Below are 26,256 nucleotides of genomic sequence, written 5' to 3' on the forward strand. Positions count from 1 at the left end.
ATTAAGTTCTTAACCCGAGGTCCCACTGTATATATCTAAGATATCAACAGTTTTTCTTGAACTAGATACATTTATCTTCTAAACTGAAAAGACAAGAGTAGGGTAGCATTACCTCAGTGTCTAGTTATAATAATTTCCGTTGACCACAAATACAGCACGAACAGATGGACATATTTTACAAATGGTGTCTGACTATTCTGCATTCCACACATCGGTATTATTGATCTCAGAGGATGTGAATATAAATTCTTTGACACAACCTTCTCATTTTCAGGCATTGCTGAGCAACATTTTCTCCCTGGGTAGAAACCAACTGAGTGGCCAGGCTACTTTCCAATCAATTGAGTGGAATTTCCACTCTCTCCTTTTCCCAAGTTTGAGCTAAGGATTATTTAATAACTGCTAAACGAATTGCAAGATAATGACAGAAAGAAGTTAGGAAAATAATAATTACTTCCCAGTAATTATTGATTTCAGTGGCACTTCCAAGTGAGCATAGTTCTGACTGCAGCCTTAGTGTTATTGGTATATTAATGCTGTCATTAATTAGACAGGAATTCAGCTTCCACCCCCCATTTCTGAGATACTTATCCATTCTGATCTATTCTCTGTAACCACATTAGTCTTTGCCCATGCTTCAAACGTGCAACTGCCAACGTTTTGAATGGGTTATCTTCTCTTACTGACACCTTTGTTTCACAAGCGTGTAGCGTAACCCTGCTTTATTCTGAAGCCAACCTAAGATCAGATTATAACTGTGGCTCAGTCAAGGAGCAAAAACACTCCAACCCACGTCCCACTGCAGCACGCTAAGTTACACATGCTCTACAACTGCAAGCGCCTCATCCACATTCAGGAGGTTATGATGGTATAGTAAGCGGCATTGTAGATTGCAAAGGTGGTGGAATGAGAAAAGCAACAAGCTCATTGCATCACACCACTCATCTGATAGCTTAACTGATAGGCACCTACTACAAGAGCAGTGGATCAGCCAAGGTTAGGACCAGGGTTAGTTTGAATGCCTAATAAACTTCTGTCATTCTGAAATTTTGTCAATTAAAAAAAAAATCACGCTGGGTCTCAATACATAAATATACCAATAAATATTTCAAGCTGCCACTAGAATCACAGAATTGCAGAGTTGGAATTGTAGAGTTGCAATGCAGGGATAGGCAGCTGTCCCATACAGGGATCAAATCTGCAACCTTGGCATTATCAGCACCACACTCTAACCAACTGAGCTATCAAGGTTCTTGAAACATCCTATCGGACAATTGTTAAAGTATCTTAACAAATCCGCACCACTCCCACTTGCACCCTGTTCTGCTTTCAGGGTGTGCACCAAATTTTGGCTCTCTATTTGCCTTAATCATTTCAATACTCCATAAGTAAATGAGTGAACTCGAAGCATATATAAATATGCATAATTTATTCTAAAAATACACACACCTTAAAGTCTTAAGTAAACATCTCAAAAACATGTTTGCTTATAAAACTACTCTGAGTCCCAATCCATAAAGCAGGTACTTAAAAATTCAAGCGAAGATTTGCCCTTCCAAATCAATAAAATGCTTTTATAAAGCAGAGAGATTGATTTGCAGCTTTAAACTTACAGTAATGTCATATTTTAGAACTTTCATAAATAATGCTTTTATCCTGATTGCAAAATAATACACTGCCATGCAAACAGGGGGGGGGGGAGAGGGAGAGAGATTGCACAGAAGTAAAGATTTGTTCAACAGGAATTAAAATGTTGGGTTTTGTTTTTTCCTTTTCAGGATGAACGATAGCTACAGTTTCACTACTGAAGAAAGCCACTTCGCATGCTAGGTAACAACCACATACGTGGTACAGTATTTAATCCCCTCCCCCCCCTTTTGGTGCCGTTTGAGTCTATTAGCCAGCCATACTTAGTTTATAAAACCTGAGGTAAATACATTCCCATGTTTGTAGCACAGTGTACCTTTAACTACACTAATAACAGCAGTGGCTCTTGAAGAGAGAGGTGCGATCGTGTTCAAAAGGGAAACAGTCACAAACAGTGGACAATTCAGAAGAATGTACAGTGCACTTGTGTTCAACTGCATGCGCCTCAAAGCCTTATGCAACTATTCATTTTCTGTTTCATTTGGCTGCAATCCCAGCTTGTTCTGTGCTATGCCACACTAATTTTACAATAATAAACTGTTTCACAATTGTTATGCAGTCATGCAAATAAAGAGGTTGTGGGAGACATTTTCGCTTGATGATCTTCCTAGCAAAAGACACCATCTTGAAATTACATTTAGCCTGGTGAATGAGAAGGGGGCGGGCTTAAAATAAGCAGTGTCCCGGGACATGTGAGAGTTTTTAGAAATATTTTTCTTAAAACAGCCGCTTCAATACCAGTAATCATGCCAACTGAACCCTCGTCTACTGATCTTCTCACGAAGCCCTCCCACACTGCTCCAAAGTCATTCCCCCACCCCAAGTTTTTCCTCACCTGTTAAAATCCAGATTCACTACAACTTCCAACCAGAAAGCAGGTTGCATCACACAGCAGATGGAACAGAAGGCAAATCCAAGGGGCGCAAGACAGCCATATTAACAAACCGGTTTTCCAAATTTCAACGGTTAAATGTTCTTCAGGGGGAAATGCTCAACATATAAAATCACAAATCCAATAAGTAGAGACTTCCTACACTGCAATCTTATGGCATGTCTGATTTGAAGTAAGTCCTACTGATTTCAGTGGGCTCCTATTCTCAGGTAAGAAGAGCTTCTCTATGCTTTGGAAACCTGAATGGAATGAAGGTGTTGCTTCTACAGCCATGGAAGAGAAGGCAAATCAAGTTCCGTCAGAGCTGCGTGGGGCTACTTCTTCCTCAAACAGACCAAAAACACTAACTAAAAGGAGATTCTGGTCTGGCTTAGTGTTACAGCCAGGCTGGGTCATTCCCTATAATCAGAGCCCAACTTCCCCCTAAAGCTTCTATGGAGTGAAGCAGCATACAAGTACCAGTATTACAGAGAAGTTAAGTTTTGGGAGGGAAGAACCCCATACACACAACTTTTGCTCATCACAGTATCCTGGAAACAGTAACTAACACATTTTAACCCCACCTTTCTACCTTCCTGTGAAGAGTCCTGGGTGGCATCTATGGAGTAATCCCATTTCCCCTGTCACAACAATCCCAAGAGGTAGGTCACGCCAAGAGAAAGTGAATGGTCCAGGTGAGTTTTGTGGCACAATACCTGGTTCAGTGCACTATATCCCAAAGCAACTCTCAGCATATGTTTATCAACCTAGCTGGGTTCATAACAACCTGCAATCTAGGAAACCCAAACATTTATCACAGTCCGTTTGTGATAAAATAACAAAGTCAAGACGCATCTGCAATTTTCTATATTTTTATTAGCATGATGCAACATGATTCTCTGATGGGCTTCTTAATATATGCCAACAAAACTTCTGATGAGCAGGTAGAGCAAACAGAAAGAAAATCACAGGAAATCATGGTGCCTGCAAAGATTCCATGCAAAACTGTTACATCAAATCCTCCCTTTGTCTTTGGAATTATCTCAGGGCCATCTCTTGAAACAGGAACGGAGTATCAATAGCACTTGAGTAAAATGGATGTATTTAATCATGGACTGGTGCCAACAAAGCAATATTAGACTATGAGACAACTTGATTGCTGTCTCCCCGCTGTATCCTGTTACAACTTCTAAAGTTGGATTTCGACAGCAGTTTCTCCCAGTGAGTGCTCATCTGCAGGGCAGCACGTTGGTGAAGGCCATGACTACAATGACTACAACTCCCAATAGCATGAGGCCACACGGCTATGTTGGCAGGGGATGATAGGAGTTGTAGTCCAAAACATCCGAAGAGCTCCAGTTTGGTGGATGCTATAGCACTAAACCAGAATCACTTCAGTGTTTTATGATTAGACAAAGTGGGATTTTGAATTATGGAACAGCAGAACTAGATGGGACCTTGAAGGTCAGAGCTGCACCACTTTGGAGTGGAGATGAGGAAGCAGAGTTTATAATGCTTCCCTCACTCAGCATTTCAGGTAGGAATCTAGACTCACTTAAGAGAACCGACCCACTTTGGAAGATTCTCCCTCCCAGGGGACTGGTGTTCATCTCAGCCTTACCAATTTCACACTGGAATATTAGCAAGTCCTCATGTTCATAGACACCATAGGAGCCAGGGCAGCGCAACTAAATTTGAACCATTTTCGCCTTTCAAATAGCTAGCCCGGAATGGGCAGGTTTGGCACTTTTCTGGTTCAAAACTGCCCCTCTTTTCAGATAGTTATGTTTATTTTACCCTCGGTGGATATTTTAATTAACATATGCAAATGAGCCATGGCATTTTCTCCCTGCCGCCTTCCCTGAGAGAGGTGGCAACTCTATAGCAGGTCATGGCAGGTGGTGCATCACATCCCCTGACTCTAAAATACAAATACTCGAATGGCTTTCTCCTTCAGGCCTGGGCCTAGGTCACTAAAAACCTGACTCATTTAAATTTGTAGGTGAGAGAATCAGTGAGTGGATTGCCTCCGAACCGGGTTACAAGTGCAAATGAAATAATATATATATATATATATATGATATAATATATGATTATTGACCTCATAAATGCACTCCCTTGATTTGTAATTATTTTGCTTTTGTCCAGGACTTGTAGAAGCCATCCGAATGCCTTCCTTGACTCACCTGCACTGGCAGCTGACATTTTTATTCAGTCATCTCAGCCTCTTTGGCTCTGCAGCATGCTACTTGATGGTTGCTAGGCAACTATTGTTGAATACATGCATAAGACATTAATTGTCTGAGCACTTTTTAAAAGAGAGAGAGAGAGAGAGAGAGAGAAATTCTTCAAAGCTGAGGACACTGTCATATCTAAAATTGGACATGTTCTTTATCGCAGTCATTTCTCATAGTTTGTGCGCTGTGTGTTTGTGTCAAAGGGTGAAATGAGTCACAAATTACTCAGACATCAATCCCAAAATTGTAAGTAGCCTCATCTATAGCAATGACTCATTCAAAGAATTTTATGTCTTCTTAATCTTCTGCTTTTCATTATTCTGCTTGTCATTTCATATACTTCTGCCTGACATACATTTGCCCTATTTTTATTTTCTATATCAGCAAAGGATATAGAATAGAAGGTATATCTGTAACTTATTATTTCAGCTCATTTAGAGCATCTATCACCGCAACCCATAATGGAACCAGCGAGAATTCTCATTTGTTTCACTTCAAAGGGACACCATAGCCTCACAGCTGATGCCAAATATTCTGCACTGATTTACTAGTAAGCGCAGATTATATTGTACAGTGCCCCCCCCAGCATTCCAGCATCATGAACAAGCTGCAGAGGCAGTAAACACAGACTTCCATAAATTGACTCAAACTTTACCAAATAAACAACTGCAGGATCTTAAGCTAGGTAATAATTTTAATGACTAAATTCCCACTGTCACGACTAAAGCTAACACGAGACGTTAAGACACACACAGCTAACGAAAGTACAGCCTGTATCTCATGCAGTCCCTCCGCTAAATGTTTTTGATAGGTCTGTCAGATGATTGCAGGATCAGTAGGATTCAGCCTAATGAGGATAAGTACGTTGCTGATACAGGAATTTGTTATTCCAAGCAATTGGCTGGAAGAAAACCAAGGAAGCTTTTTTCTGGAACCACCAGCGAATTTTGACTAAGGCAAAATTTGAGGGACATTTGGAGGCTACTGCTTATGCAGACATCCTCAGGAATTTTAAGGAAAGTATGAAGAATTTTAAGAAGATTAGTGAAATCTCTCAGAAAGGGAGGAGGTTTACATCTCTGACCCTCTTATGCTACTTCAGTGATGTGGGAGCTGCCTCTCGATGGCAAAACCCCACAACATTGTAAGCGTGATGGATTCATTTATATCAAGGCATTTTAAACTATGAAAGAGGGGTGGGGGAGATAAATTTAAACCACTGAGTCAAATCAGCTTCCTCATTTTGTAAGTCATGTGCTTCTTTAACAAATGGACATACCAACTGGATTCTAGCAAACGTTTCATGCATGGCGGCTGCATGGATGTTCTCACTATCTGGAGAATTGTTCATCTGTAACCAATATGGTAAACCAAGTATTACCACACTCAGCTCCCTCCAGATTTTCAGTCACCAAAGGTACAGATTACCTGGGCTCTATGTCATGGCCAGTAAAAGGCCATGGGTAGCCATAAAATCCGGACCAGGCGATTGCATTTTCAGCCGAGGCCCTCTGAATTAGTTGTTTGAGCAGAAGTCCATAAGGTTTTGCTTAATTGGGCAGGCAAAGGCAGAAGTCCACATTTTTATCAAATCTGACCAATTCAGAAGCTTCACACTGGAGAGCCAGTGTGGTGTAGTGGTTAAAACCGGGTTCGCGTCTCCGCTCTTCCACATGCAGCTCCTGGGTGACCTTGGGCCAGTCACACTTCTCTGAAGTCTCTCAGCCCCACTCACCTCACAGAGTGTTTGTTGTGGGGGAGGAAGGGAAAGGAGAATGTTAGCTGCTTTGAGACTCCTTTGGGTAGTGATAAAGTGGGATATCAAATCCAAACTCTTCTTCTTCTTCATGCTGCCTGCCCCTGAGATCTTTGGTTCAGATCCAGGAGACTACATGACCTCAGGCACAGATGATAGGTTCTGCTCAAGATTAGAACCACCAAGTGATAAATCTTAAAGCATCTACTATGAGGCAAACATTCAGCTTAAACCACCCAAAAGTATCCTCCTTGACAAGATTCTATACTCACTCATTTCAGCTTCTCTTACACTTCCTAAGAATTAAAAATTGACCTTTTAAAAGGTTCTCCTCCTCCTCCCTTACTCACTGGTTGCTAACACACACTTTTTAATTAATGCAGTCATTAAGATTATTATACAAAAATTCCAGGTGAATCAAGAGAGGGGTGGGGGAGTAATCTGAAAGAGCTATTTAAAACTCACATTGCATCTCTGCTTGATTTTTTGAGCTTGTATTAGTCAACATACTTCAGCCAACTTATTTTAAAATGGTATAATCAAGTAACATTTTCCAGCTTTGACTCAACCCAAGAACAAAATAAGAGTGCTTCTCACTGTCTATAATGAGGATAATGTACAAGGTATTTTGGTGAAGTTAAAAGCCAACTAATACCTCCAAAAATAAATTGGAACATGCACATGCATTTAACTATATATGTGACAAATCTCCAACATCAGCAGGCACAGCTAATAGAGAAATCAAATGCTATCAGGACAGTGATTCTACCAACCATCAGTTCAGTCAGAATTCTACACAAATAGCATGAGGATCTAATATACAGCCCTCAGTGTTAACACACACATGCATTTGTATCACTTTATTTCTCTGCACTGGCAGCTAAACATGCACTTTGACTCAACTGAAAAACATTACATTTGAGGGGTTATTATGTGCAAATTTGGTCCATGGTGTTAATAAGAGTTGTCCCATTTACACATGCAAGCCATCACTTAATGTTATTTTACGGTTGCCATATTTCAAAGAGTTGATTTATTCCATGATTTATAAACTGCTCTAATTCAGACCTGTGTACAGAAATAGAATTGCATGTACAGTCATACCTTGGTTGACGAATGTCTTGCGACTCAAACATTTTGGCTCCCAAACACCACAAACCCGGAAGTGAGTGCTCTGGTTTGCAAACGTTCCTTGGAACCCAAACATCTGACACGGCTTCCGCGGCTTCTGCTTGAGTGCAGGAAGCTCCTGCAGCCAATTGGAAGCCGTGCCTTGGTTTTTGAATGTTTTTGGAAATTGAACGGACTTCCAGAACAGATTCCATTTGTTAACCAAGGTACGACTGTATGAACAACCTGGATCTCATACAGTTAAAAAATAATGGAAAAAAGCTATCTGCCCACTGCAAAGCATCAGGCACTCATGAAAGCCAGTACCAACCTTTATAGACCACTGGCTATTGAGAGGGAGAGAGAGAGAGCACTTTTCTTCTTCTGTGAAAGCCATTCACTTTGTTGAGTTCATAATATAACTGCTCATTAGTTATAGATACAGTTGTGATGGAGCAAGGGGATTTATTTACTTTTTCAAAATTAAGTCTGTTCCATCACTGTTTCCAAAGAACTCTATGCTCAGGGGAGGAAAACAGAATTATCATTCAGTCAAATGCTTATATTCTCTGTGACCTTATCAGATTCAATTTATTCATTATGACATTCTGTGTGGTATAAAGATGTTGGCTGACCTTCTTAAGCCAGGAACTTCCTCTGTTATTTAAAGGTGGTTTACACCAACACACATTGGTGGTCTAGCTGGTACAGCTCAGTTGGTAGAGCAGAAGACTCTTAATCTCCGGGTTGTGGGTTCAAGACCCATGTTGGGCGAAAGATTCTTGCATTGCAGAGGTTTGGACTAGATGACCCTCTTGGTCCCATCCAACTCTCACTGGTCCACTAAATGTGGATTGAAATCAAAACTGGTTCACACACAACCCCTGTATGCAGGATCTCTTAGGTACGTATGATGGCAGGCAGGAGTGAGTCTGGGATTCAAATACCCTCCCTGCCACCACTTCACAATGAATCTACAAATTCATGGAAGATAAGGCTACCACTGGCTACTAGACAGATAAATGTAATTTGCTGGAGATCACCAAAGAGAATGGACTATTGCTTGTAGGTTTCCCATGGGCACCTCGTTTGCCACTATGAGAACAATATGCTGAACTAGATAGGCCTTTGGCCTGATCCACATAGCTCTTCCTATGTTGTTATGGATGCTCTTAACTCAGTGGCCTACAACAACCTCTTATGATTCTATAACTGAATATGAACAGATCACATTCAGTTACAGAGTAAGCCTTGCTAACAATATCTATCTTACATGCAAAAGCTCCAGGTTCCATGTATGGTGACGAGGGCAAGCGCACCCGACACACCTGTTCCCATGTCCATGTTTGCTGTGGGTCATTGAATTGTGTTGTTGGTTGTTTTCTTTACAATTTTGCATTATACTACCCTGCCCTTCTTCTTAGCTAGGAGGGCATATTTTACTTCTTTCAAAAAAAGCATACATTACACATACCCACCTACTCAGCAATCGCTAAACAATGCCTTCCTTTCTTTTGTGAGGGCTAGAGAGGAAGAGTTGTTTCTCTTGTACAATGCAGGATAATTTACAATCACGCAGAAATATGCCTCCCCCTCCTCAATCGTTTTCGCTACAACCCAGCAAATATTTGTGTGCATGCATTCGTGCAAGGCTTGCGTGCATACTGAAATTGGTATTTTTTAAAAAAACTAGAACCTGAATCAAACTGTGTTGGGGAAACATTGGAGCAGATGTACTCTAATGGGAAACTGAGCCAGGAACCATCTAGATGCAGAGCATGTCCCCACAATTAAGCTACGAGTCTCTAAAATGCCCACAGAGCTGAAAGTATTTAACTTGGTCCAAAGAAACCCAGATATCAGCCAGAGGAGATCATCTTTCAATCTTCCAGGACTACACACAATAAATGTTTACCACATCCTAAATATGTTTATTCAGAAGTAAGTCCCAATAAACTCAGTGGGAATCATTTTCTAGTTCATGGGTTTTTAAGATTGCAGGTTTAAAAAGGGCGGGCAGAAAGAATTAAACCATTTGGACAATATTATCTCAACATAAAACATGGAGGATTAAAATTACTGTTTGTTATCAGTGTTCTTCCCTCATTTGTCATTGTGTTGTATCATCTCCCAATTACCCCAATTTCTGCTGAGTACGTCTGTTCCTTAAAGGCCCAGCCATAAAACGTATGGACTAATTGTTGAGCAGAACTGAGGAGCTATTAAAACGGCAGCACTCCAGCACTTCCAATGGAAGTCAATTATTTCTGCATGACTGGGTTTGTAGTATGGCTCTAACTCATGCACTGCGGCTCGGAGATAAATTAACCCTTTCATTTTGACGCAAACATGATTCAGGGGCTGCAACAGGAATAAAATGTTACTTCAGAGTTTTTAATGAAGAGGTTACAGAGAGAACTCCAAAGGTCATGTCAAGGTTTCTTTAATTCAAGAGGCTACGTGGATTTCTGAGTAAAGATTTTAATAAACTTGTCTATGATTTCCTGAATCACTATTCCTCCCCCCCCCATTTCATATTCCATCCTCTTAGGCTCGCTTGAGGACATTTACAGAACGTTACAAGCTGTAACACACCAGCCTGTTCCTTCCTCCTAAACAGCCATTAAAGAGAAAGTCTGAAATGTACACATTTCAAAGATTACTTTGCAAGCACGAAGCCCTTTCCCCAGATGTTTTACATTTTGAATTTCCCAATAAATGAATAACATACTAAGAAAGCAAACGAGAGCTGACATTATTTAGTCTAAAAGTTTTAAAATGGCGTAACATCTGTAGCAAAAAACTATTTTGAATAACTATATTTAACTATCCACAGTGTTCAATGTGATTCGAAACTAGTTTGCTTTCCAACCCACCTCCAGTACTTAGAAGGCTTGAGGCAGGCAACAGTTTGGAGGGACGCTGAAAGAGTTTTAAGAGGGGACTTTGTTTCCCATGGTGTTCAACACACATTTCTTTTGTCTCGTTTGCTGACTCTGGTCAAAGAGGTTTTTTGAAAGAACAGATAATCCTGCCAAACCTCTTTGACCAGAGTCAAAAGTGGGGGAGAAAGTGAACCTTTTAAGCATTTATCCTTCTTTCAGACTTGCCTTCGACTCTGTGAAAAATCTATTGGCTGTCTCCGGCCAAATGAAGCAGTAATCAAAGTTTCCTCCCCATTTTAGTTGCTCGGGCCCTCCAATAGCAAAACCAATACTGTATAGGGCTAGGCCATTGAAATTAAAAGTTCCTACCATCTTCTTCTGGTTTTCACACATATGCACAAACTTTCACATGATTAACCCATATTCCCAGCTAAGTGCCCAAACAGTTGAATAATATGCATCAAAGTACATAACTGGACGCTGGGTTGTTGGGTTTATTTTTTTAAAATGACACCACTCAGTGGTACAGAATACTGACACCTCTTTTTCTCCTGTCCCTGGCACCCATGGCACTTTTGGCAATATATGAGTACCGGTGCACCTTATCCCCTGCAAAACAAAAAGCTCAGACTAGGCAATACAAACATGGGATATGCATGAACAATCTCCTGATCTTTTTTTTAAATATACAGAAAATCAGCACTGGAGGCTGCACTTCGGAGCAGAAGAGAAGTGGAAAAAAGGGGTTTTGCATAATACTTTCCCTTCCTGCTATTTGTCTGTTCAGAACTGCTCCCTCCCCAAGTTGCTTTCACATTCATTGGGGCAGGGCGGGGAGAGAAAAGAGTCTCCCCCAAGACCAGAAAAGCAATTGAGAAAGCTTGATTTTGAACCCCTGTTCCTCTGCCCATGGACAACATCTTTGCACACAAAAAAATGAAAAAGGAAAAAAAACACATTGGGAAAGTGTTCATAGGTCTGCAATATAACATCCAGTATGGCTCTCAGTCACACAAGCAAGACTTGAAACTGTGCCAAAACAGGGCTTTTGAAAATTGTACCTTGACCCCTTTCACAACTAAATACAATCTTTATTAAAATCACTCTATAAAACTTCAGATCCTGTCTCCCGCCTCACCCTCTTTTATCTGCTTTATAAATAGCTAATATTCACTCATTAACCCAGAAAGAAAGCAAAAACCTTTTGCTACATTCTGTGAGGTTTTCTTTTCACTTGCTTGTGAAATGCCTTTAATTAAAAAAAAACCTGGAAGAATTCTAAATCAGGTTTGCAGATTCATTTCCAAGGCACTCCAGCATGCTGCCTCTTTTTTTTTTTTTAAAAAAAACAACCCTACAAGATCCATGTAAATTTATGCAAGTTCCATAATAATCACATTTTTCCTAGTTGCATTTGATCTAAATAATACATGAAACATGCGCACACACGGATTTTTAAAATCAGGCTTGCGTTACTGGAATCTTCCTCCTTTCACCATTCTTGTTGGGACAGAGATCAATTTTCCCTCCCCCCAGTAGAGTAGCCTTTCACATCAACTACTAGTCACTACTAAACCTGCGAGCAGTAAGCAGTAAATGTTACCCTGCAAGAGACAAATCAAAGCTTTGATCATTTTTATGTTGCTCTGAAAGATAAGGGTGAAAAAAGACACATGCAAATTATTTTGGCTTAGAGTAATTAACTAATTGCGTGTTGAGAAAAAATTAAACAATGTTCGCATGAGTCACTAAATGTGTTTTTTGTTCTTTGTTCAACTTTCTGGCACACCCTGTGTGCTTCCTGTCTTGCTTTAAAGAAATACGCACTGGAAAATATGCTTAGCATTTGGAGAAACAAGGAGAGAGACACATAAATGCAAAGTCTGCTATTCCCTATTTAAAATACAGCATCATAGAATCTCAGAATCGGCCTACACTGCTTGCTACCATTCTAGAATTTATCCTCTGGTTGTCCTCTTCTAGAACAAAGAGTGGATACATGTAGAACACTACTGTATTAAGCCTTCCTTAAGTCAAGGAAATTTTTTTTAGTTTCCCCAAGTTGGTAGGTCCAGTTTTGCTTATCATTCTGGATATAAAGAGCATCTGGGTCTTTTGGAGATGTCCCCACCCATGCAAACTGGGGCAGTGAGGAGCGATGGACAAAAAGAGGCTGATAGGGAAACAGGAGAGGCAGAAAAACAGCAACTACATCCTGCTCCACTAGCTTGGGACTTTTCAAGATATGGGCAAGGTCTTCTCTTCTGGCTGCAACCTGGCATCATGATCAAAGATTTTTCCTACTCTACCTCTCAGCCAGACCCAGGACAGACATATATCAGAGGTCAGGAAGAAGCAGGTATTACTCCCCATCAACTTTCCTGACTCTTTAGGGAGAACACTAAATATCCGCACCACTCCCACAAGCTAATGACAGGTCACTGTTAAACTGCTCAGCTGACAGCACAGCAATCATTAGCACTGCTGGCAAGTAAACAAATTAATGAAAATATCACCGCAAGACCATTGGATGGCAAAATAGGCAGAAAGCATATTTGTTAGAGCTGCCAACCAGGTGGTTGTTGTTTTAAAAAAATTACTTTTTGAACCAGTAATATTTAACCAAATTGGCATATCCTCCAGAATGGAATCTGTCTGAGATGTTGAAGGAAGTGAGAGATAGATTCTGTTCATTGGACCTGAAGCTTCTGTTTACAGGACTGAAAATTATCTAGTACCGTTCCATGTTTTCCGTTTAATCTCCGTATACAGTATTGCACCAGAACCAGCAAACCTCAGAAAGCAAAATAAGTGTGTCTCTAGCTCTTGGTCTCACAATTTGGTCAATAATATTTCTAATACTTCTATGGTTCTTCCTTTAAGAACTCGATGTGTTGCACAAGCAGCATCTCAGTAATCCTTACAGCAGCCCTGCAGTGAGGTAGGCGTATCATCATCATCATCATCATCATCATATTGCAGATGGGACAGAGAGATGAAGAGGATTGCCTAAGGCCACCCAGTGAGTTCATGAAGTGCAGTAAAATCTGCACTAGCTACTTCCCATATCACAGCTCACACCATTATTAAAGGCACAACACCCACTGCAGTGCATTCCTCTACTGATTAAACCAGCGACAAGCGTGCTGTTTAGTTTTGCACCTGATCCTAAAACTTGTTTCCTTGGAAGCGTGTGTGTAGTAAGTACTTGCGCCTTAGTATGCATGCTGCTTAGAACTGAAGCTTTTGCCTCATTACTTTAGATGGCTTAGATCATGGGTATGCAAACTAAGATCCGGGGCCGAATCCGGCCCAATCGCCTTCTCAATCTGGCCCGCAGATGGTCTGGGAATCAGCATGCTTTTACATGAGTAGAATGTGTGCTTTTATTTAAAATGCATCTCTGGGTTATTTGTGGGGCATAGGAATTTGCTCATTCCCACCCCCCCCAAAATATAGTCCGGCCCCCCATAAGGTCTGAGGGACAGTGGACCGGGCCCCTGCTGAAAAAGTTTGCTGAGCCCTGGCTTAGATCATTAGAAGAAACGACAAACAATACTGAGACTTGCAGCTCAACACCAGCTGATAATAAGCAAATGTTCTCGGGAAGGAACAAAGCACAGTTCCAGTGAATTCAGGTAAGCTTACAAGCGGGCCTATTCCTAAAAGAGCATTAGCTAAAATTACACTGGTTTCCATTGGAGGAGAGCCTCAAGTGCTGACATGTACTGAGTGTCATGTGATACATAATAATACTCTTAAACCAGTCCTGACATAATATCTCCCAAAGCATAATAACCACAAATGACTGCTTTAGTTAAGAACTAGCCAGAAGCAAAATAGAGCTGTGTAAAAGTAGATTTAGCCATAAATACCTCCACAATGTTTTATTCCATTTTGGTTTGTTTTTTTTAAGGGGGGGCTTAAAGGAGCCCCATAATAATTAACAAAGTGGGGGTGGACAACACATCATGTTCTTTACTATTATACAAGGGCTGTGAATGGTTATTTCATAGAACCACAGCTGCCAATGCTGTAAATTATGCAGGCACCAAGAAGCATTAAGGAGGAATAATAGCAGTTTAAACGAAAGCTGACGTAATTCATGATAAACAGTCATTGGAAAATGTTACGTTGTTGTCTCTCCCACTTTTTTTTTTCTAAGTAGGTTTAATCTGAAGAATGCGGCCATATTCTGACATAAACCGCTTCTCTTTTCCATTGTGTTCGCTTCAGGAATGTTGGCACTTACATGAGATGAAGGGGGCGAGGAGAAGGATTCTCTACCACTCGCAATAATTACTGGTCTCACAGTATGAAGACTTTGGGGAATGCAACGATGAAAATTTGATAGTGTGATTGATTGGAAATTCTTCTGAACACAAAACACAACAAAGCCCTTTGGAAGCTTCCGACACAAAAGGCATGCAGGGTGGTCCGAGGAAGGGGGCAAAAGCAAATGGGATGGCACGTAAACAAAGGTGTCATCCACAGAAAGCACATTTAACAAATGGCTTAAAACAATAACTTCCACATCTGTGGGAGGGATTTGGCTCAGGTGCTCACCGAAAATCACAAACAAATTGTATCAGGCAACAACGGTTCCTATTGATGGAGGCCGTATGGTCCCTTTCGCATCAGCAGGTGTGGCAATGGACATGCTAGATCTGTGCCTGGCCTTGGTGATGAGAAACTACACGGGCCAATGGTAATGGGTGGTTCCTCTGACCAGATAGGTGGGGTTCAACCCCTTATGGACAGGGATAGTCCAGCTTCTGTTGTCTATGCTCTAGAAATCTCTAGGCTAGATTGCTGCAATGTGTTACGCATGGGGCTGTCTTTGACGACAGTTCTGAAACTGTAGCTGGTGCGGAATTCAAGCAGCCAGATTGTTGACTGGAAGTAGGAGGTTTGATCAAAATGTGGTCCAACTGCACTGCTGCCAATTAGTTTCCAGACTCAATTCCAGACTCTGGTTTTGACCTACAAAGAATTATGTGGCTGAGAAGCCCAATAGCTTAGGGGCTGCCTTTCCCCACCTGAACCTACCCAGACCTTGTGTTCATCACCTGAGGCTCCTCTTCATGTGCCCCCTTTGAAGGAGGTGCGTAGGATGGCCATACAAGATCAAGCCTTTTCAGTGATGGCTCCCCAACTGTGGAAAGCCATCCCCAGAGAGGTGTTCCTGGTCCCATCACTATCAACCCTTTTGGTGCCAGGTGGAGTCTTCCTTATTCACCCAGGCATTTTGTTCTTAATTGGTGTCCACCTCTTAGTTGGGTGGTGGGGGTGTGTGCCCTTTTTACGTTATTTCAGGATGTATACATTTACTTAACGTTGTTTTCTGGTGTACTTTAATTTGGTATTGTTTACTTTTTAAAAAATTGTAAATCGATTTGAGCCTCTTTTTTTTGCAGTAAGCGATAAATAAATATCAGGATTAAATCATAAATAGTTGCTGTTTCCCAGATTTGTATTTCTTGATGCCTGGCAACACAGACTAAATAGGTTACCATCAAGGGCCACAATCTTGCTGCCCTGCTCACCACTGGTGGCCCCACACATGGAACAGCTCTCTGTAGGAGCCACACTTCCTTCATTGCCACCATTGCGTCAGTAAGCCTTAATTCCTACTATAGGGTATTAATTTCCAAATAGAGACTTTTCCATGCTCCTCACACAGGATGATCTGTCAACCCATTCCTCCCCAAGATTTCACACTAAAGGGGAACAGTCCTCTTCCTTCTAACTGCTCTGGGTGAGTCTGGTTTGGTTTTTTTTAAAAAAACTGGTTTTGTTTTTTAAAAAAATTAAATTGATTAACTGGTTGTCAAGAGTGACCTTGGATCAATGGACTGTTTCGGGGACTCTGGAACCTGAACAAGAAGCCTCAAGGTTTGAGGCTAAGACTCAGCCTGGTCATCTACAGTGGACTCTATATTCTCAGGTCTCAGAGCTTTCTTCAGGGGCAGAAATGAATAGGGATGTGCCACTTAAGACACTGCAACTAGCAGACAATATAATGCCTCTGGATTCATCAGGTTAGCATACAGGTAAATACTTGAAACTTGGACTTCAAGTAAATACTTGAAACCTGGTGAACAAAGCAATACTTTTTTTTTGCTGTACTCCAGCTTCTATCTCAAGCCACCAATCTCCAAGATCTTGAGCTATGGTGGAGACCAGCCTCCAGGTCCAGATTTAGGTATGCATAGTCCTAGTCTAGCAGAAACTTTAATAGCCCGGGTCTGTCGAAACCTCCCTCTGATTTTGCTCTGTTTCAACTGTTCCAATATTGTGCAGTTGGAAACTCTGAAACCACAGCAAGCGTTTTACATATGAGATAACAGACGAGTGCTTGTGGTTAAGGAACTAGAACAGAGCTCAATGAGATCCGGGCTTCTAACAGTTCGGCTACATGCTTCCTGTGTATTATTTTTAGGCAGAAAGAAAGGCATAGTGAGCTTTATACGGCATTCTTGCAATATCTGAATTGCATCACAAGGGGCAGAGTTAAGGCAGGTCATGCAATATCTATCACTCAGGAGAGAGTGGTTTAAAACATATTCAAGAAAGCAGGGTTTACAGTTACGAGGTTATTAACATGATATTATCACAACAGCGATTTCATATTGCTGAGATCTACCTTACCTTCAAATATATAAACTTGAAAATTTCATCTTCCCTCCTTTTCAAGCTCTCCACCTCCGCCCTTACATTTCTTATTGATTATGATGATTACTTGTAATAATGTTATTATACTGTATAATAATATAGTCCTTTGAGGTCAACATCCACAAATGTGTTGTACTGAACCATGCTGATGGCCCCTTGGCGCCCCAGGTTCCTCTCCACACCCAGATGTACCTGGGATAGGCGTACTTCATAGCCCATACATAGGCTGGGCAACAGTCTCCCATACTACTATAACCGGTTGCAGTGCATTGGCAGTTGCTGCACATTTGCTGGGCTGTATTGCACCCCAGCTCCCAGATATACTTGCAAAATGCTTCACATTCTCATGCATGATAGACTGTGCAACACTCTTTGGGGGAAAGTCACAGTTGTTATTTTTGCAGAGGAACAATTGGGGAAAACGACTTGAATGTTGGTTCCCAGTCCTCTTGAAATAGCAGGACTGACCCGGGAAGTCAGGTCTTATCAAGCTGTGTCATTTCCAGTGGTCTCTGCGTTGACCACTGCAACTCAGTCACCCAGGTGGGGGTGGATCTCAGATCTACCAGCTTATGGTTCAATGGTACTTGAATCACACAACCTAAACATGCTGCTCACCTCAACAAAAACTTCCAACAGTGCCTGGACCAGTTCATAAGGCTATTAAAACATCAACATCAAAAAGCGCTAAATTAACCAGGAGGGATGTTACAAATGCAGTATACAGAACTCAGGCTGTTCTCAGAGCTCTGTTTGAGCAAGAAGAAAGTATCAAAATATAAAGGCAAAACAAGTTATTACAAGTTTATATTTGCACTGGAAATGTTACTGCAGCGACATGCCCTGCACTCAGTCTTACTGGTAACAGTTCAAGACAACAACATGAAGTGGATTAAATTATAACAGCATTGCAAGGGGGGACGCACACTGTGATCCTATTATCCATTTTTGTTGTTGATGATGTCGCTTAGAGAATGCAACTATTTTACACATTACAATGAACAACAGGATGTCAAAATGTGCAAATATTTATTCTGAGATTATGGGAAGCAGGGAAACAATTAGAATGAAAAACATTAAGAATGAAAAATCATTTAACAAAAGCAATTATATGTGGCATTTAAACTTCTCTGTCTTCAAATTATTATTCCAAATCATACTAGAATCTGTCAATGACCTATGTGTGCGCGCGTGCTTAAAGCAAGTATATGTATTATTTCACAACTAAAATCAATCATTACAAACAACATCTGGGGATCATTAATAGCTTATTCCACAGCTGGATTAACAAAATAAGAAAAAGGCTTGACCAAGAATTCAAAACATTTCCAGATTTCTCATTTAAAAACCCACTCAGATTTATTCTAACAATGAAGGGAAAGAACTTTTCATATATACATACAGCATATAACATTGCCATTCATTAATCGTCACTGTGGCTATGCCCCATTTTCTGTTTTGTGAAAGACCTGCAATATTTAGCTTTGAAGAGTTCTGGAAATTTGCATATTTTTCAGACTGCTAAGGATGCCACAGTAAAGTTGCATCTGAAGAGGTCACATAATTCAAATAAGTACAAATACGTTTTGTATTTGGGTTTAAACAATATTATAGGTATAGAACTTCCATAGACAGAAATAGTATACCCTGAAAATCAACTGCTGAGGACCAACAAGGGGAGATTATTATCCTGCATATGAGCTCCTAAGGCACCTGACCTTTCGGAGAAAACTTTCAAACTAGTTCAGCAGCAGCAGCAACAACAGGAACCTGGGTTTTAACTCACCCTCTGAGTTACATTGCCAGCAACCAAGATTCGTACAATGGAATTCTCACATCACATGCTTGTGCAAAGTGACCCAGTTTACAAGAACAATGAGAAGAGCCACAGAACATCTCAGATTCAAGTCCAGCATCGTCATATAGGGCTGAAACATTGGGGAGCTACTGCCTGTTTGGGTGTACCAGACCTTTTCAACTTCGAGTCCCCAGATGTTGCTGAACTACAACTCCCATCATTCCTTGCTAGCAGAACCAGTGGTCCGGGATGATGGGAATTGTAGTCCGACAACATCTGGGAGGCCCAAGGTTGTGAAAGCCTGGTGTAACACAACATAGAGCTAGATGGACCGATGGGTCTGGTTCTGCATTTCTGCATGAGGTGATTTCCTTTGTCGACTGCTTCACCTGCGCACGATAATCATTTTATGACTGCAGTTGCATCAAATAACGTGTGTCATGTGCAGGAAAACCACAGAGGGAAACTTGTTGCATCATCTTATATATCGCCTCAAACACAGTAACTCTAAGCAGAGCCAGTTCATCTACGTGTTGTTTGGTTTGCTTGTTTATTGCATCTATATCCCACTTTTCCTTGAAGGAGCTCTTGACGGCATATTTTTCTCCCCTGCCCAGTTTTGTTATTCTTACAACAACCCTGTGAGGTAGGCTGGCCCAGGATCCTCCTGGTGAGTGAGGCTGAGTGATGTGTGCCTGAGTCTCCCCCAGTCCTAGTCTGACACTATCAAGAGCGATGAGAAATAAAGGAATGTGCTTGAATGTGTGAACTGAGCCTGTGTCAAGGACTTGTAAAAATTAGGCACACCATGCAGGGGACATTGGATAATAGTTTACTGTCCTGCCTGCCTACTCTTTATTTGCATCTAGTCAGAAGAAGTCTTCCTTACGGCTTAACCCATGGAGCATGTACTGGAAATTAACGACCCTTACATTTTTCATTTCCCTTACTGAGCAGTAAAGTACGTACATTTTCAAAAGCTTACTCAAGAATATTAACCAAAGGCTGAATCATAACTAGCTTGTAAAACTTCTTTGCTAATGCATTACTGTTTTAAGAGAAATTACTAGCTTATACAGGAGGAAAAAAGGCAATCTTTTCAGGGGTACTTTACCATCCAAGCTGATGTGGGTGTTTGAGAGGAAATGAGTGCATGGATGGAGTCTAGTCATGCGTGAATGCAAATAAAGTGGGATCATGATGAAAAATCAAACCCCCTTTGATCTTCTGTTTGTGGCCTTTCATGTAAAGGGGTGAAGTTGCTACTAACACAGCCCTGCCTTCTGGTCAACTGGGAAAGAGCTGGTTCTTATTAAACGAGGTGGAACACTTTCGGACCTGCAAATTTACACAACATTTGAATGCCGCAAAGTCTTCTCTCAAATCTTCATTGCAAGATCACCAATATGATCGCAGAACTGAAGGGAGAGGAAGACTGTACAGTATTAACATATTGTATCCGTGTTAATAGTTTCCGGAGATGGCCTCTATGAGCAATATGCAGATATAAAGACACTGGGTTGCAAGTTCAAGGGTAAATTCTGGAGAACCTCGGCTATCCTTGGAAACTTAGCAGAGGTTCTTTAGTGAAATAAGGCAGCAATGGCTTCCTCTACCATTTCTGATTTCCTGGGCAGTACCAATATGCAGGAGATGGTTGGGTGTATTCTAGGGTTTACTCTCTGTTCCCACAAGTTAATGATGCAGCTCTGATGTGGCACATCACTGGCACATGGGGCAGAGGAACTCAGCTGCAGCTCCCTGCACAAGGATTGCCAACATAAGGAAAGACTTTTCAGTGGTAACTATGGATAGGGCTGTTCATCTGAAGCAACACACAAAGCCTGCTCTACCAACATTACTTTTTCTATGAGGTTATATTTCTTATGTTTATACATATGATGTACCCACACACAAACTCAGTCTACTTAAAATCAATGGCTGAGTTTACATGTTTCCCTTTCCCCCATGCATCCCATTTTCCTTTTCTGTCACATCTATCAGATTGTAAACCTGTGGCCAAGGATTGTCTTATTTTTTAATCTCTGCACAAGTGCTTAGCAAATTTTAGATGCTTTATAAATGGCACTAGTAAGTAGTACTGATGATTCATGCATTTGCTGTGGTTATTAAAAAACCCCTGGCCACAATAGATTATTGTCTGGTAAGAGTGTTGCTGGACTATTGACAAAACTAATTTGCCTTCTCTCATCACTTTCTGGGCTACTCATAGCTTTACTTCTCTTTAGCAGGGGGGAGGAGGGGACACACAATAATTTTCTATCTCATCTTTAAGTTCCTGCTCTTTATGTTCCCCAGTTTAGAACAGAGAGGGAGGAGAAAAAGTAATAAAAGAACACAATGTTCTCATTTAGAATGCACAACTAAAAAAAAAACAACTGGGGAAAAGCTTCATGGAAAAATCATTTCTGTTAAAGCTTTCTAGCAAGGATACAGGTTCATATGCTTTGGAGAAAATGTTTTGTCAAAATAGTCTGCCTATCTCATTTATAACAAGCTGTATCTGTCACAGGTCCTGCAACCCACAAAGTGACTTCAGCATTGTCCTGTAAATATTGTAAATAAATAAATGTTCCAGCAACGTTTGGTTCCTGCCTGAGTATTTGGCATATTGTAATCTTGTTGTCAGAATGCTCTGCATCATGGACTTCTGTGTTCTTCTAGATGTGACTTGAATGCTGTAGTGGTTTGAGTGTTGGGCTAGAGTCTAGGAGGCCTGGGTTCAAATCCCGACTTGGGCACAAAGCTCACTGGGTGACCTTGGGCCAGTCCCCTTCTCTCAGCCTTATCTACCTCACAGGATAAAATGGAGAGGGGGAGGAACTATGTTTGCAACCTCAAACTCCTTGCAGAAAAGGTGGGATACAAATGGAAAAATAAATAAATAAGATAAAATATATAGGTTTTACTCTTGTTGGTTCTTCCTACTCCCTCATATTCCCCCTCCAGTTCCTGAGATTTCTTATGTCTAATCTTTGTGATTATCTACAGCTCCTGCAAATTAAAGGGCATCTAGCCAATTACCTGTTGCAAGAATTTCCCTTGCATTCCTGCAATCAAGTTCCCCACTCTCAGATCTGATTGATAAGCAACAGTACCTTCAAGTAATCGATTTATCAACCGTACCACCCTGCCTGTGTTTAGATTTAAGCTGCCACAACTTTATACATGTGACATCAATCTACATGGTATCAGTGTAAACTGTTTGCGTAACCCAGTGCAGCACATTTTATTGACTGTGGGGGGGGGGGAGAGAATAAAAGAGTACTTTATCAGCTGCATCCCATCAATGTTATGAAACTGACACATTGCATTTGGTATTACAGGGTTGCAATTATACTGGAGCACTAGATTAGACACACACACACCAAAAAAAACCGCAACCCCTAACTTGTTCAACAGACCTTGCAATCTTCGAGTACATCATGAGTGCAATCCACCAAACAGAACTACTGCTCATCCTTCATTAATCCCAATGAGGCCTACACTGAAGAGTGGCTCTTTTTTGGTAAAAACAAACATGCATGGGTATGGAATTGAATCAAATTTTAACCAGGGGTCTCTTATAGTTTCTAATTTAGATAAGAGGAGTTTGGATTTGATATCCCGCTTTATCACTAACCTAAGGAGTCTCAAGGGACATGGGTGGCACTGTGGGTTAAACCACAGAGCCTAAGACTTACTGATCAGAAGGTCGGTGGTTCGAATCCCCGTGACGGGGTGAGCTCCCGTTGGCTGGTCCCTGCTCCTGCCAACCTAGCAGTTCAAAAGCACATCAAAGTGCAAGTAGATAAATAGGTACCGCTCCAGCGGGAAGGTAAACGGCGTTTCCGTGCGCTGCTCTGGTTCGCCAGAAGCGGCTTAGTCATGATGACCACATGACCAGGAAGCTGTACGCCGGCTCCCTCGGCCAATAAAGCGAGATGAGAACCGCAACCCCAGAGTCGGCCACAACTGGACCTAATGGTCAGGGATCCCTTTACCTTTACCTAAGGAGTCTCAAAGTGGCTAACATTCTCCTTTCCCTTCCTCCCCCACAACAAACACTCTGTGAGGTGAGTGAGGCTGAGAGACTTCAGAGAAGTGTGACTAGCCCAAGGTCACCCAGCAGCTGCATGTGGAGGAGCAGAGACGCGAACCCGGTTCACCAAATTACGAGTCCAGCACTCTTAACCACTACACCAAAGTCCAAACAATTACAAAACAGGAAGATCTGAGCCTTGATCGCAACGCAGCATGGGGAATCCATTTGTGAAATAGTTCGATGAATGTGAAAGACAATTCCTCTGAATTAAACTGTGTTAGGACTGCACCATAAAATCCGAAAAAGTTGCATTCATAGGTAGTTAAATCTGAAAACAGAATGTTTGTGCATCTCTCTAAAGGGAGAAATGTGGACTGAGTCACACTTGCCAGGATCACCTTGGAGGCATGCAGAGGCCACCAGAATATCTGAACAGAGGCAGAATTTGTGAGAACTCCAAAAGGACTGCTGCAGCCGTGCAAATCGCAGTGCCCACATGCACATTCATCATGTGGCTGGCACAACAAGAAGGCATTGCTGAGTCACAAGTGCAGCAGCAACAAAAGCAGCAGCAGTTGCTGCACCCATTCCTGAAGGGACACCTCTAAGTGTGGACCAGGCCACCAGGTATATCGCCATAAAAGTGTGGCCTTTTCACAACAGCAAGACAGGAGAAAACTCCTAATCCTTTGCCTCATGATCGTTACCTTATCTCATCTGCAATGGCACACAATGTTACATTCACGTTAGCTGCCCAGCTGAAACCTCAACAAGCTATACACAGGTCTCTCTCAAATGTAAGTTCACTTTTCAAAAGTTGCCAGCACTCTTGGGCAGAACAAGGAAGATCAATTTTGAGTAGCAGCCAGGACTGCGCACCTGAGGTTACAGAAATCAAGCACAGTGCCATTGGTGCACGTATACAGAGTACCAGTGATGATGAAGGTATAGCACTGGTTGTATTGTTTTCTTCGCAGCTAGCGTATTATAAAGCATCAGGGGGGAAAACCCAGGGGTGCTGAAACACTATCCAAAACAAAGCAGTTAACGTTACAGGAGCTTGCAAATAACATTACATAGTAATATTATTAATGGTGATAATCAGATGTGGGAGCCGTGACTGTGATCCCTTTGTTATAAGTACAGCTTATGATAATTATGACCATTAATTCTGGTTGGGTGTGTATATGCTGTGGTCTGCTTTCCTTTTGTTGTTACCTGAACATCTTTGTCTATCTCATGCACTATGGGTATTATGTGTGCAGAGAGAGAGAGAGATGGATTGATGGACAGACAGACAGACAGACAGACAGACAGACAGACAGACAGACATAGCATTTAGGCATACAAGCAACCTTGTATAGCAAAAGCAGAGTCGTGTTTCACAGATCTGTGGCTACAGTTTCTCAGAAATAAATTTCACCACAATCAATCAGACTTAATTGCCTTAAACAGGATAGGTGGTAAAAGCCAGATTTTTATATTCCATCCCAGATGCCTCAGTGCAGGGGGATGGTAGCTATTTAAACCCCAAGGGGTACATTCCTTTGTGGGCAACCTTACATGAGCTGCATGTCAATGGTAGGTGGGGCCAGAGGCAGCAAGTGGGTGGAGCAACTGTACTTACCTTTGTACAGTAGGGTACATCCCCCCATCTCTCCATCCTCTATGCGGGGAAGCAAGAGGCATTACCACAGTTCAGTGACACATTCCAGCAAGGCAAAGGCACTTGAGGACATGGAATAGAGCCAGTGAGGGGTGTGATCATTGGGATTTCTTGAAGAAAACCCATTTCTCTGCCTGAGCCTTGCTTTTACAATTGTTCAGAACATTTCTGACCTTGTTAAGAGTGCAAGGGGTGAATTTTGAGATTTGACATTTTTATCAACAGTCACCTTGAGCGCATAGGGGAGGCCACATATAAATCTCGTTAAATAAACCCATGGAATTAATGCAAATAAATGAAAACCAGCAGAAGGACAGCAGGAAACAAAAGACGGGGCATATCTTTTCCTCTCAGATATTTCCTGAAAACAATTTCATTATTTGCAAAAGACTTCCTCCGCACTCCCCCACTCCCCAAAATGATCTATATTACAAAGATTTATGGATTTCATATCTCAAAGTTCTTCCTCTGCAAAATGCTGTAAGCTATACTGGTTTGCCCTGAGCTGTAGTTTTTATCCACTCAGCACTATGGCTAATGAATCTTGATTTTCATAACACAGGTAAACAATTATAAAAATTACAATGCATCAATTACTAGAGCTATGTAGGGTGTATAAAGAACACATGCACTGACACACATTCAAGAATTTTAAGTCCCTTTCTACATGGAGGCTTCTGAATAAGAAAATATGCCAGGCCGGAAAGAATAAGTAAATCAGAACAATGACCCCTCAACACAAAACAAGTTTAAGAACAAACAGCATGGAACAACTTTCAAGGAAGGTTTGCATTGCATGCAACCGAACACCTCTTTAAATTCACATTGGACAACTAAGCAACACATTGTTTTCTCAAAATGCTTGTAATAATAAGCAGCAGCCTTAAAATATAAAGACTACAAATAGTCTCTGAGTGGAGGTGGAATATTGCTGACGCTCAGCAATTCAAATACGTATACGCATCTTTTGTTATTTTTGAAAGGTTTATCCATTATTACTGCCTTTTACTTGGGAAAAGGAAGGCAAAATGTCAACAAAGTGGTTTTAACTTGCAAGAAGTACAAGAGGCAAAGCTACTTACCAAACTCATCGCATATGCAGTCATTTTCAATAAGAGTTGGGTGATCAAAGGTATCTCGACAGTAGAGGATTTGTGGGTTTTTGCTGATTACGGCAATGCCCCCAAGGGCTAATACAAACTGGTCTGTTAGGATGGAGGACGGTTTGCCCTGAATGCGCTTCAGCATGGAACGATAGCGACAGTATTGTGGGTAGCTGAGGATCAGCACATTTGAATCTTCGTCATCCTCACCTGCAAGAAAAAATATTGAAACCACTGTTACTTATTGCCCCAGTTGTCATGTTACCTTTAACATAAAACAGGCATCTGGAGGCAAGTCAGATTCTCCTTGCAAACCCTTTGCATTGATTTTGGGATGTAGGAGATGAAACAGATGTAGGATGTGGAGCCATGCTACCTCCTCATATTCAATCCCCTCCCTCTGCCTCCGATTTGCAACCTATCAGCCTCCTGCAATAATTTAAATTATATCAGATGCATCTAC

General features: G+C 41.4%; 1 protein-coding gene across 3 annotated transcripts in view; it reads right to left on the minus strand.

The window, feature by feature from the left end:
• ARID5B (AT-rich interaction domain 5B) overlaps positions 1-26,256 on the minus strand; it is a 178,614-nt gene that overhangs the window by 69,657 nt on the left and 82,701 nt on the right. For all 3 annotated transcript variants that reach the window (XM_081913490.1, XM_081913489.1, XM_081913491.1), the window contains one exon: positions 25,773-26,003. In XM_081913490.1, the coding sequence (XP_081769616.1) occupies positions 25,773-26,003 (231 nt within the window). The remainder of the gene's footprint in view (positions 1-25,772; positions 26,004-26,256) is intronic.

Source organism: Podarcis melisellensis, assembly GCF_964234715.1.
Source record: "Podarcis melisellensis genome assembly, chromosome: 5".
In the NCBI taxonomy this organism is placed as follows: domain Eukaryota; kingdom Metazoa; phylum Chordata; class Lepidosauria; order Squamata; family Lacertidae; genus Podarcis; species Podarcis melisellensis.